Source organism: Xenopus tropicalis, chromosome 7 (assembly GCF_000004195.4).
Source record: "Xenopus tropicalis strain Nigerian chromosome 7, UCB_Xtro_10.0, whole genome shotgun sequence".
Lineage (NCBI taxonomy): Eukaryota > Metazoa > Chordata > Amphibia > Anura > Pipidae > Xenopus > Xenopus tropicalis.
In genome coordinates, this window is record NC_030683.2 from 98,596,142 (window position 1) to 98,610,284 (window position 14,143).

The 14,143-nt window shown below is 39.4% G+C and overlaps 1 protein-coding gene across 3 annotated transcripts in view; it reads right to left on the reverse strand.

Annotated features, from left to right (window-relative positions):
- The window catches only part of chd5 (chromodomain helicase DNA binding protein 5), a 147,184-nt gene that overhangs the window by 90,685 nt on the left and 42,356 nt on the right, over positions 1-14,143 (reverse strand). For all 3 annotated transcript variants that reach the window (XM_031905733.1, XM_031905732.1, XM_031905734.1), the window contains exons 3-5: positions 5,963-6,139; positions 2,533-2,651; positions 46-284 (exon numbers count right to left, since the gene is read on the reverse strand). In XM_031905733.1, coding sequence (XP_031761593.1) covers positions 46-284; positions 2,533-2,651; positions 5,963-6,139 — 535 coding nt within the window. The remainder of the gene's footprint in view (positions 1-45; positions 285-2,532; positions 2,652-5,962; positions 6,140-14,143) is intronic.

The window sequence follows — 14,143 nt, forward strand, 5'->3', positions numbered from 1 at the left end:
GTCAATGCCATTAAAAAATAGGCTATAGTGAAGCTGGGAACATACCTTTTCCTTCCTTGGTTTTTGCCTTCCTAATAGGTGCAGGTTGGACTGGCTGTGGGGGACTGACCAATATTGGAGGCGCTACAGCCACAGTTTCAACTGCTGCTGCGACTGCTGCAGCAGCTGCTGCTGCAGAACTCCCCTTTAGTGGATTATTAGAACTGAACTCCCGCCATTTGGCCCCAAGAACAGTCATCATCTTCGACATTGGGATTTTCGGATTCTTCTTTGCAATTAAAGGCCTAAATTGTTAAAACAAAAAATATACAATTCATTTATAGTTCACATTTTTTATCAAAGAAGATTCACTTAACTGACAGGTGCACAGACATTACCAGAGCTCCACAATTAAGCTGGCCATACAAGCACCAATATAATCGTACAAAACTATGTTTCGTATGATTATCAGACCATGTGTGGGCTCTGAATTATCGTCCTGATTTAGTCGATTGGACAGGTTAGAAAATTTTGGTTAGATAACGATAAAATCTCTGCATGTATTGTGTTTCCTTGGGGGGCCTAAAATGAACTTCTGGGACATCATTTTTTTACGACTGCTGTCTGCCAATTATTTTATGTTCAGAACATCCTCAGATACATTGTCCTACAATTTCAATCTGAATGTTAATTTTAAATCGTGTTTTAAAACATTTGTCAGAAGAACAAGACTAAAATCTTGTGTGCATGGCCAGCTTTAGTCAGTACAGGTGGGCCCCGGCGGCCCAGCCCGACCTTTGCCGGCGCTCCCGCTACTGACTGTTCCTCCGCTGACGCATTCAATTTATACGCGGGGAGGACGTCGGGTGGGGGCCCTGCGGGGGGGTTAGGGGGGCCCCTGGGGGGGTAGGGGACACGGCTGGCTGGGGCACCTGCAGGGCCCCTGGGGCGGGGGCCCCGGTGGGCCCTGCACCCCCCAGTCCGACCCTGAGTCAGTAAGTCAGGATGCTGCTACAGCCAAATACGATAATAAGATATTCTCACCCCCATTGCACCCCCTGCTTAATGGTTTAACATTTTTTACTGTTGAGCCCAAACTTTCATTTTTTTCCTGTTATAGCACCATGACGCTGAGAGAAAATATAGTTCATAAATCAACTGCCATTGTGTTTATAAAATTGATTAAACAAGCTATTTCTGGGTTATACGCTACTGTTGTGTCATACTGAACACCAGCTCAAGTTCTACTGGTGGTTCCCATCTTACATTTTGGCCACTTTAAAAGTTAATTGTTCAATATTCAATTACAGATGCTGTGTGCATAAGCACTTTGCCCACCCAAATTAAAATGTACAAATATGGCTGCAGCTACACAGTAAATTCTCCCGTTTGTTCACAGAAATATCCGTCACAGAGAGGCAGAGAAGATTTCTTAACAATAGTAAAAAAAAATATAGAATAGATTACAGTGAGTCACAGAGAAATTACAATGAAATGAGACGTTATATAATAAAATATCGTCAACAGTTACCTCAGTGCAAGAAAGTACAACAAATGACCATAAATATAAAAAGATCTTCTTGAAATAAAAAAGCCACTGTATTGTACAGGATCTTTTTTCTAGAATGCTCGGGACATGGGCTTTGCTTGATGAGTCTTTCCATATTTCCATAGTTTGGATCTCTATACCTTAAAGGAAAACTATACCCCCAGATTGAATACTTAACCAATAGATAGTTTATATATATATATTTAGTGACTTATTAAAGAATCTCGCCAAACTGGAATATATATATATATAGGTAAATATTTTCCTTTTATATCCTTTCCCTTGATCCACCATTTAGTGATGGGCTGTGTGCTCCCTCAGAGAACACATGACAAGAAATAATGCAGCTCTAACTATAACAGGAAGAAGTTTGGAGGCAAAAGAGAGAAGTCTTTCCATTCATTGGCTGATGTAGCCTAGCATGTATGTGTGCCTTGGCTTGTTTGTGTGCACTGTGAATCCTATGATCCCAGGAGGGGGCCCTTAATTATTTCTAGTTTTCTATTTAGGAGTACCCAATAGCACATACTACTGAAAAAGTATGTTTTAATGAAAATGGTTTATTTAGATGAAGCAGGGTTTTACATATGAGCTTGTTTATGCAATATATGTTTATAGAGACCTACATTGTTTGGGGATATAGTTTTCCTTCAAGTCTACTAAAAAAAATCTTTCAAACATTAACTAAACCCAATAGCATTGTTTTGCCTTCAATAACGATTAATTATAAGTTAGATGGGATCATGTACAATGTACTGTATTATTATTACAGAGAAAAAGAAAAGTTTTAAAAATTCCGAATTATTTAATTAAAATAGAGTTAAAGATGACCTTCCCGTTTCCAGGCAACAGATGCCATACCTGTACCTGTATTATCCACTTCCGAATGACCATTGCTCCCAACCTAATTTGCATTCAATGACTTCTGCTCAGAAACACAAGAGGTTTTCATATTCATCTAACACTTCTCATGAAAACAGTGCAGTACTTTAGATCTATCTTACCTGAGAAACTGACTAAAAGCCTTGTAGTTAGTCAGTGTATGGTAATCTTCTTCTGAGAAGGCATAGTCCACATTGTCTAGGCCCCACTCTTCCATTAACTGAGCTGAGGATTTAGGCTCCTTAAAAATAAACAGAAAGCCTGCTACAGATTTCTAGAATAGCAGAGTTTTGCAACTATGCAAAAGGACATATGCTGTTTTGGAATTGGTATTACATTATTTTTTTAGCTGCAACTCAATGGCACCATAATACGCAAGAGAGATTTTAAGAAATTAAAACTTGAAAAATATAATCCTAGAGAAAGCTTGGTGAAGTTCTCCAAGGACTTGTATCTCTATGGGTTTGATTAATGGTAGATTCATATTACAGTCAACCTCAAATTTAAATCTTTTCTGTGGTCCTACAGATTCTGGGTATTTCCTTGGATCTACTCCTTTTTTCACAAAGGTTGTGTTCTGGTTTTCATTAATATGATGTGAATTTTGTTTTTTGTGAAATTAAGCTGTTAATAATATTAATCTCATGTACAGTGAATATCTTGCCCTGGGTGCTTCTGTAAATAGTGAATTCCATGCCTTATCATTTTAGGTTGTGCATATAACTTTCAGTTAAGTCTTGCAAAGACTGCCTTATCATGTATACATTAATGCTGTAAGGCTTAAACCATATAATTGACAAAGTAGTACTAAGAAGTATACATGTTTGCTTAAAAAAGGCTCCAAGCAGGAGCCGAAAAATTGATAATATTTACGGAATAAAGAACTTTGAGAAATATGGATATTCGGCATGTAGACCACCTTAATTGTATTTATTACAGTCTTTTGGTTCTGGACACCCAGCTTTCAGGAAGTGCAGCTTTTCACATTATATCCTATATATATATATATATATATATATATATATATATATATATATAAAATCATCATATTTACATCAATTCCTTTTACAACTGCTGGAATACTGTACTGTGTACCAGACATGATTCCATTACAAGAAGGCTGATAAGCACATGTAATATTTTTCCATGAACAGTTGTAAAGCAACTTTAACACGAATTAGGATTCCATGGGCAGACTAGACTAACTCATTACATTTCTATTTCTATTTATAAAGCAAAAATACCTTTTGAGTATCCTCTGCATACAATATAAACTAAATATTTACTCTAATGGTTGTGTATCATGTCCTGTTTTTTGTGCCACAACATTGTGTAAACTTTTTAATGTACAATTCCTTTGCAGCTTTTTTAATAGTGCTCTCACCTTATCCCTGTATGGTTAGAAGTCATCAAAATACCAAATTATTACTTATTTCCTTTCCAAAACCTGCCTGACAACTTTTTTTCTGCTTCATAATAAAAACATTAAATACTTTGCCTGTTTGTGTTGTTTCCCAAAAGAGAACATTTTTCTTTTACTCTGCTTCCTGTTCAAGTGAAAGCATACAGTAAAGGTTATAGCGCACTACTTTAAAAAATAATGTTCACTTCTTAACATCTGGTAATGTTTTAGCACATTTGGTATTTTTAATGAAACCTGCAGAAGTTCTATTTAACTGTGTATAAACAGAAATGTAACCCTTACACACATGCACACTTACAGTGGCTTGCAAAAGTATTCGGCCCCCTTGAACTTTTCCACATTTTGTCACATTACAGCCACAAACATGAAGCAATTTTATTGGAATTCCACGTGAAAGACCAATACAAAGTGGTGTACAAGTGAGAAGTGGAACGAAAATCATACATGATTCCAAACATTTTTTACAAATAAATAACTGCAAAGTGGGGTGTGCGTAATTATTCAGCCCCCTGAGTCAATACTTTGTAGAACCACCTTTTGCTGCAATTACAGCTGCCAGTCTTTTAGGGTATGTCTCTACCAGCTTTGCACATCTAGAGAATGAAATCCTTGCCCATTCTTCTTTGCAAAACAGCTCCAGCTCAGTCAGATTAGATGGACAGCGTTTGTGAACAGCAGTTTTCAGATCTTGCCACAGATTCTCCATTGGATTTAGATCTGGACTTTGACTGGGCCATTCTAACACATGGATATGTTTTGTTTTAAACCATTCCATTGTTGCCCTGGCTTTATGTTTAGGGTCGTTGTCCTGCTGGAAGGTGAACCTCCGCCCCAGTCTCAAGTCTTTTGCAGACTCCAAGAGGTTTTCTTCCAAGATTGCCCTGTATTTGGCTCCATCCATCTTCCCATCAACTCTGACCAGCTTCCCTGTCCCTGCTGAAGAGAAGCACCCCCAGAGCATGATGCTGCCACCACCATATTTGACAGTGGGGATGGTGTGTTCAGAGTGATGTGCAGTGTTAGTTTTCCGCCACACATAGCGTTTTGCATTTTGGCCAAAAAGTTCCATTTTGGTCTCATCTGACCAGAGCACCTTCTTCCACATGTTTGCTGTGTCCCCCACATGGCTTGTGGCAAACTGCAAATGGGACTTCTTATGGTTTTCTGTTAACAATGGCTTTCTTCTTGCCACTCTTCCATAAAGGCCAACTTTGTGCAGTGCACGACGAAAAGTTGTCCTATGGACAGATTCCCCCACCTGAGCTGTAGATCTCTGCAGCTCCCCCAGAGTCACCATGGGCCTCTTGGCTGCATTTCTGATCAGTGCTCTCCTTGTTCGGCCTGTGAGTTTAGGTGGACGGCCTTGTCTTGGTAGGTTTGCAGTTGTGCCATACTCCTTCCATTTCTGAATGATTGCTTGAACAGTGCTCCGTGGGATGTTCAAGGCTTTGGAAATCTTTTTGTAGCCTAAGCCTGCTTTAAATTTCTCAGTAACTTTATCCCTGACCTGTCTGGTGTGTTCTTTGGACTTCATGGTGTTGTTGCTCCCAATATTCTCTTAGACAACCTCTGAGGCCGTCACAGAGCAGCTATATTTGTACTGACATTAGATTACACACAGGTGCACTCTATTTAGTCATTAGCACTCATCAGGCAATGTCTATGGGCAACTGACTGCACTCAGACCAAAGGGGGCTGAATAATTACGCACACCCCACTTTGCAGTTATTTATTTGTAAAAAATGTTTGGAATCATGTATGATTTTCGTTCCACTTCTCACTTGTACACCACTTTGTATTGGTCTTTCACGTGGAATTCCAATAAAATTGATTCATGTTTGTGGCTGTAATATGACAAAATGTGGAAAAGTTCAAGGGGGCCAAATACTTTTGCAAGCCACTGTAAGTGGCAACAAAATTTTAGTGGGAACCTTAAAGATGAATCACTGCTCTTGTACGGGACCTGTTATCCAGAATGCCCAGGAAATGGAGTTTTCAGGATGGTTCCGTAATTTAGATCTCCATACCGCCATACCAAATAAGAATTAATTATATCTTTCAGTCCTTGTCTTAGGCCTTTTTCAACTCACACAGGGTTTTCCAATTATATATATGTGTGTTTTTTTTACCTTAATACCTCCTTCTTCATTATCCTCATCGTCATCTTTCTTTTTACGTTTAGTTTTTTTTTCTTTTTTTTCTTTAAGTTTTTTCTTCTTCTTTTTGTTGGGAGCATAATCACTTCCTTCACTTTCTGACTTTTCCTCAAGCTCATCTTCATTTTCTGACACATCCGCATCACTTCCCTAGAACAAAAAAAAATTACAGAAATTTACAATCATACAAGTGACTTTTCCTACTAGTAGCACCTCTGATTTTTGGTTTTCGATAATCCTATAAATACAAACTTCCCAATATTTGAAAAATTCAAAGAGGGGCAAAAAGATATGGCACATGTAGCACAGCAATTTTTTGACCATGCCGTTTTTGCAAACACTTTTCTGGAGGTTTGGGGGGTCTTGTTTTATGTGTTATTACAGTTTTGCTAAATAAAGGTGTCCCCCAAGAGACCTGTTTAGCTTATTAGTTACAATTCAGGTATCTCGGTGCAGGTGTTGACAGTTAGGGTGAAGACACACGGAGCTACCAGCTACCAAGCACTAGAAATACCCTACTATAGACAATACTAAAGGTGGCCATACATGAGCCGATTGTAGCTGCCGATATCAGTCCCTTGGACCGATTCGGCAGCTTATCGGCCCGTGTAGGGGCAGCAACGACTGGCCTGCCCAACCAACATCTGGCCTGAAATTGGCCAGATATCGATCGGGCAGGTTAAAAAATTCAGTCAGATCAGGGACCGCGTTGCCCAAACCGGCTGCGCCCTTAACAGTCGTTATAATTGGCCCCAGGGCCAAACGACCGCATTAAAGGGGAACTATCGTGAAATTAATAATCATTAAAATGAATCATCACATAAAGTTATGAAAGTCTCTAAATATAATGTATTAAAAATTTTATACAGTTTTTAATATATATCAGTTTTCACAGTGCTCCCTCTAGCAGCTGCTTCTCTCAGCCCTGCTCCTAGCCTGCTATGAAGTCGGAGTCGGGTTTAGCTAACTGACAGGTATGCCATTCTCTCATTGGCCGCCAGTGCTGTCAATCTGGAGCTAAGGAAAGCCAGCATCAGTAGTTCAATGGCTTCAGAGGCTCCGTTTGAATGCAAAACTCCTGCCTGCTCTCTCCTTTTGCAGTGCCCTCTCCCTAGAAAGGTTTGTAAGAAGTAAATCAGTGGCTGGTGAATATTACATACAGGGCATTCAAACTGGGACATCAGCGTGTCTCACTGCTCAGCTAAAAGCATGTGCTGTGAAGGGGGGGGGGAACTACTTCTGACACAGTCGGGGGAAGGGGGAAGTTGAAGTAGAGGCAGGAGTTTTGCAGAAATCTGTCCCTGAACGGAGAGAGGAGCCTTTTGCAGCAGTGACCTACCAATGCTGGTTTGTAATGCACACGCTGTTGGGAGGGGGCGGGGTCAGGAGAGAGCAGGAGTTTTCTGTGAAGATTTCAGAGAAGGGACAGAGCTAAAGTTGCTGCCTTTAGGTGCCTTTTGGGAGAGGGGAGAGTTGTATATCTCTGGGTGTTTGTGTGTATGTGTATCATTATCAGTGTGTGTGTGTGGGTATATTTGTATGTATCTGTGTGTGGGTATATTTGTATGTATCTGTGTGTGTGTGTGGGTATATTTGTATGTATCTGTGTGTGTGTGTGTGTGTGTGGGTATATTTGTATGTATCTGTGTGTGTGTGTGTGTGGGTATATTTGTATGTATCTGTGTGTGTGTGTGTGTGGGTATATTTGTATGTATGTGTGTGTGGGTATATCTGTGTGTGTGTGTGTGTGTGGGTAAATCTGTGTGTGTGTGTGTGTGGGTAAATCTGTGTGTGTGTGGGTAAATCTGTGTGTGTGTGTGTGGGTAAATGTGTGTGTGTGTGTGTGTGTGGGTAAATCTGTGTGTGTGTGTGTGTGTGGGGGTAAATCTGTGTGTGTGTGTGGGTAAATCTGTGTGTGTGGGTAAATCTGTGTGTGTGTGTGTGGGTAAATCTGTGTGTGTGTGTGTGTGTGTGGGTAAATCTGTGTGTGTGTGTGTGTGGGTAAATCTGTGTGTGTGTGTGTGGGTAAATCTGTGTGTGTGTGTGGGTAAATCTGTGTGTGTGTGTGGGTACATCTGTGTGTGTGTGTGTGTGTGTGTGTGTGTAAATCTGTGTGTGTGTGTGTGTGGGTAAATCTGTGTGTGTGGGTAAATCTGTGTGTGTGTGTGTGTGTGTGTGTGTGTAAATCTGTGTGTGTGTGTGGGTAAATCTGTGTGTGTGTGTGTGTGTGTGTGTAAATCTGTGTGTGTGTGTGGGTAAATCTGTGTGTGTGTGTGTGTGTGTGTGTGTGTAAATCTGTGTGTGTGTGTGGGTAAATCTGTGTGTGTGTGTGTGTGTGGGTAAATCTGTGTGTGTGTGGGGGTAAATCTGTGTGTGTGTGTGGGTAAATCTGTGTGTGTGTGGGTAAATCTGTGTGTGTGTGTGTGTGTGTGTGTGTGTGTGTGTGTGTGTGGGTAAATCTGTGTGTGTGTGTGGGGGGGGGGTAAATCTGTGTGTGTGTGTGTGTGTGTGTGGGTAAATCTGTGTATATGTACGTGTGTGGGTATATCTGTGTGTGTCAGTCCGTGAATCTATGTGTGTCTTTCTGTGAGAGAGAGTGAGAGAGAGTGTGTGTGTGTGTGTGTGTGTGTGTGTGTGTGTGTGTGTGTGTGTGTGTGTGTGTGTGTGTGTGTGCAAAGAAACCCTTACAATGGGCCAACTGCGTATGCAACCTCACATGGGAAAAATAACCTCTGTTGTGTAACATTTGCCTAAAAAAAATAAACTTCAGATTTGTAAATGTTTTTTCCCAAATCTGTGTTTGTGGTTGTAATTCCTACTCTGAACCCTGAGGGGAGTTACCAAGGTCAAGTAATTAATTACTGTTTGGTATGGTACAGGGTTGGCCAAGTGTTACACTAAGGCTACTGCTACGCAGGGCTGGATTGTCTGAACGAAGACCAAGAATCAGCCCCTTCACTGGCATCAGCCTTCTTACTTGCCTGTGCCCGGTACCACTGCTATGTACAGAGTGCACACACGCAGTGGATTTCAGCTCTGAAATGTGTGAGTATGCATTTAGGAACTGACACGTGTGCGCACCCTGGACAAAGCAGTGGTACCGGGCGCAGGGAAGAAGGCGGATGCCAGTGAAGGGGCCAATTCTCTGTGTTTTTCCATATGTTTTTCAATAGCCTTATATGAGAATGTAATGTAATGCAAATTCAGGGAATGTAATGCAAATTCAGGGAAAATTCATATGCACTATTTTCATTTAGGGTCTATACATCCAACATACTTTAGCAAGAAATTGTATTGAGATGTGGCAAATTGCAACATTTTTAAACGTTTTTCAGAAAAGTCATAAAAACCACTAAATTTAGGAGAGCTTTGCAGATTGGTACTTTGGTGTAAAAAAAGACTCTTTAACCTTTTTGGATTTGTCAGATTGTGTACTTTCCAAAAATATGTGGTTTTCAGGGGTCACCCTACATTTCTGCAGCTTTTACCCCACATAAAACTGCCATGTGTTTATGAATTAGGTAAAGGTAAGCCATGAAATTAGTGTGCACAAGGTATATTTTGGGGTCTCTAAGTGCCATGTGCTTTGATAAACCTATGTACAGTGGGCATCAAACTGTTCAGTAGACCTCTGGGGTTCATATTTAGGATGTTTTATCTTGGTACCTAATCACCTGTAGAAAATAAGAGGCTGGCTATTGGAGGTTTTGAGGTGATTTTTGGAAATGTCATAAAAATCGGTAAACTTAGAAAAGCTTTGCAGCTTGGTACTTTGGAATGTGTACTTTCCAAAAATATATGGCTTACAGGGGCAAGCACACTTTTTACTAGCTTTATCCCACATATAATGATGTAAATGTGTTGATTTTGCAGGAGCTGAAATGACAGAAATAATTAATCATATGGGGGTATGTTCCCATTGGGGCCCCTACATGCCACCCACATACTTAGGTAAACCTATACATATTGGTCATCAAACTGGCGTTCATATTTAGGGTGTTTTCTCTTGGTACCTAGTGATTTGTGGGAGATAAGTTGCTGCAAAGTGGAAGCTTTGAGGTGTGGAAGGATGCTTTGCCTTCAGCATAGGGGAGGGCGGGACATTGTTACTGGTTTTGTGACATCACAGCACGTTGTTGCCACTCCCATTCAGCAATCCCTTGAACTGACTCTGTGAGAAAGGCTTCTAATAGTCTGTAATCTTATTTCTTTTATTTAAAAAAGTAAGCATTTTTGGTAAACAAATATATTTGAGAATTTTATTATTTTGATTATATCTATCCATCTGAAAAATTTAATTTTCACGATAGTTCCCCTTTAACCTAAAATCCCCCGATATTGCCCACCCGTAGGTGGGGATATCGGGAGATGATCCGCTCGCTTGGCCACCTCACCAGGCTAGCGGATCGTTACGTGTATGCCACCTTTAGAATTGCCTCTGCTAAAACACATACAGAGACAATTATCAGTAAATGATCAGCACTGTCTATTTTAGTAGCCTCAACAAGTAGCAGTTCCATTAAGTACTTTAGGCTCTCTGCCAAAAGCCTTCTTATCTAATTAGGCTTGAGAAACTTTGTATCTTTTTGGCGTTCAGTGCTGGAGATCAAAGGGAAATGAGGGACTTTTCAATAAAAATCCAGGACTAAGGGCTGAGCTGTTAAAATCGGGACTGTCCTGTGAAAATCATGATAGTTGGGAGGGATGTAAATACAAATACTACAAAAGTAACACAAAACTAGGTAAAGCACAAACACTAGAAGAAAAAATAATGGACAATAATGGATAATTGTGGGCATGGGGGACTTGTTTGTAGTCTTCGTCTGGTTGGTCAAAGTGATCTATTTATTGGCAGCATGTGCTCTGGTCTCCCTAGCTATTGATACGTTTGTCCTCTTTAAAAAGTATAAATATTTGTTTTCTAGGTGACAATTGTTTTTTAATGTAATATAGGCAAAACAAGAATAACCTTTACTACACCTAATAACAATGTGCTGTAACGTTATTTTTTAAGAATAACTGTGTAGTGCAATAGTTAAAATAGTGTTTCGAAATATGAAAATATTTTTTTTTATTTATCCAGAGTGACACAATCCAGCATGGCTTACGAAAATCAACATTTGATTTTACCAATAAAAAGAATCTGTGTGCGATGGCATTCAATCATGGTAAAGATTAGACATATATAGTTTTGTTGGCTTGACCATCAAGTTCAACCCCTCCAATGAACCCCAGTGCACAGATATACACACACTCATACCAACCTATCTATACACTCATGTGGAACGTGGGAATTATGCAACTGTGGTTAAAAACCCACACCAACCATTTGTTAACCCCTTTTCCATAATAAAGGGTGGTGCACGTGTTCTTCGAGAGGCACGGGTTGCTTTATGTTATGTTCTAAGCCTAAAGAGGGTTGAAAAAGAGTTCTTACGAATTATGAAAAGACTGTCATGGTGGATTCACTTATGGCTGCCTAAAAAAATTAATTTATTTTTGGTTAAATATTCAAGCCAGGGGGGGCCATATCTATTCTAATTTTCTAGGGCATTCTTTAGATTCATCCAAAGATTAACCAAATCACTTCCTCTTACTTAAATGCACTAAAGAAATTGGTAAAGTGCCTGGTAGAATTTTGAGTTTGATTTTGTATGGATTTTAAAGAGGAAAACGTGACGTTCTCATCAAATTAATGCGGTCCTTTAATTGCTAATCATAGTATAAGATTCTCTTTACACACTTATGTGTCTCATTTGCATTTTGTAAATAAACAAACAAGTAGTTTTGTTGGTATTTGTGCCAAGGAAAGAATAAAAACCTGCTATAGGCTAGCTGGGAATGGAAGTAATTAGAGCAGCAATATTTTATGATCCCCCTTTTCATTCTAGGATACATAAAGCCCACCTGAGACTGGATATTATTTGTGCTTGATTTGGCAGTGTAAGGGGGCTTACTCATGCTGGTTACTTTATCTGGTTTACAAGCTCAATAAAAACGTAGCATAGGATGAAAGTGGACTTACGTCCATAAAGTTCAGACTAACAGAGCCCATTCAGTTTCTGTTTATCCATGCAAAACATCCAACTAAAGCTCACAGTAAATATTTCCTAAAAATAGAAGTTTGCTTCCTGAATAAATGGCAAAACATATTCTTTCCAAAAGTTCTACCCACGTAACCCTTAAGTTCCTGCTTTAGAAAAAGTGCACCCAACTTCTTAAAACTCCTGGATCTAGCATACCCAACAATATTTCCAAATAATAAATCAGGACATCAGGGGCCCATCGCCTGTCTAGTCAGGTCACATCCAGTCGCAAACCCAGTCAACCCAAACTCTGCCCACTTTCTAATAGGGCCTGTCTCTATATGTAATTTGGGATAGTCTCACCAAACCAAGGTCATCTGTCATTTCCTAGAGGTACTTCACAGTCCTATCAAATCCATAACCCACAGTCTATGGCAACTGTTATGTGAGCAATAATATAAAACACAGCTCCTAGTCCTGGTTAAGTTTAGTGAAGTGCTTATATATATATTAAATAAAGGCACAATTTTCATGTGATACACAATAAAATTATATAAAACCCGTTTAGCTACAAGGTTTATTCAAGGCTAGGTTTCCAGGCAAGGCTGGGTTATCAAGCTCTGCAAACTTTCTTCAACTACAACTCTCATATTCTACCAAGGATCAACCACAGCTGCAGAATGAATGCCCCCCCCCTGCTGTGAGCATGAGGAAAAAACAAATGGGCCCCAGGTCAAATTATGAGGTCAGGACACTTAACTAGGCTTTTCCCTTATTTGTTCAAACACCAGTTATAAAATTTCACAGCCCACAGAAAACATATGAGGCATGCACAAACCTTAGAGCTTGTAAATGAATAAGTTTGAGTACATTTTATTGTTTCAGCATGTTAAATTGTCAGCAGTCTAGCAGCATAGAAACAAAAAGTGTGCCCCATTAGAATTGTGTTGCAGTATTGCAGTTCTCGCTTGTATTACTTATGTTTTTACCAGTTTTTACCAAATCAGTTCTTGGCTTGTGATGCTACTGGATGTCAGCTTTCTCACCAAAATATTAGCCAGCACTGCTTTTCAAAAATAGCAGTTTTACCAATCTTAAGCAATACAATAGCCTGTGTACCATAATATGAAAGTATTGCTTTGTATTTTTTTTAAATACCCAGTCCATTAAGTAAGGTCACCAAACATCATCATAATTAATGCCTATACATGTATTTTTGTTACACAGCCTCAACAATGTTTACCCTACCTTTATGTTCCCTCTACCTTTATAGTTGGGCATGGATGGTGAAACTATAAGTATATGGAAACACTGGTTGTGTATTGTAAATAAGTGGCAATTTTTGAACATATCTAGTTGCTTTAAATGGACACAATGAAAAGAATATATATAGTGACACAACTTAATACGTATATGCACTCCTGTACTTCCACATGAAGTGAGTCCATCCTAGTGTACAAAATTGCACTTTGCTATTGCCTGTAATGTAATGTGGTGATTTATTGCATTTTCTAGCATCACAACATAAGCACACAAAAGCACCCAAATTAAAGCAGAGGTTTTGAGACTTTATGGGTTGAGGCCGTATCTGTTGCATGGAGTTCATAATACATTTGCTGGAGAGCCTGTTGGGTAGACCTGAGAGGGGGCTGCAATTAATCTTTCTCTGAGTGAAAACAGAGCTTCGATTGGCTAACTGCATCCTACTGTTCTTCTAGAACATGCCACCCACTCATTTTTAATAGACCACAGAGGATCTATGTGCAGCTCCAACAAATTTTTAAAGGAATTTATCCTTATGAGCCCACAAATCAGGCACTATATATTATTCATCATGGAACACATTACCAAGATGATTTTTAAAAATGCTACATGTTCCTTTAAACCTATTCAGAATACTTTTATCAGACACACCCCCACTTAAATGCCGGTTTCTCTCACCTTCTCACAGGGCATTGGTTTAAATTATAGAAAAAAATACTAACAAAACTAGCATTTGTAGTATTTTATTAAAAAACAGAATGTAATACTTAGAATCATGAAGAGAATTACTGTTAAATCAACATACATACTTTTCATTCCCTTGACAAATAGATTTGCCTGAAAGCTATTGGATCACATTCTGTGC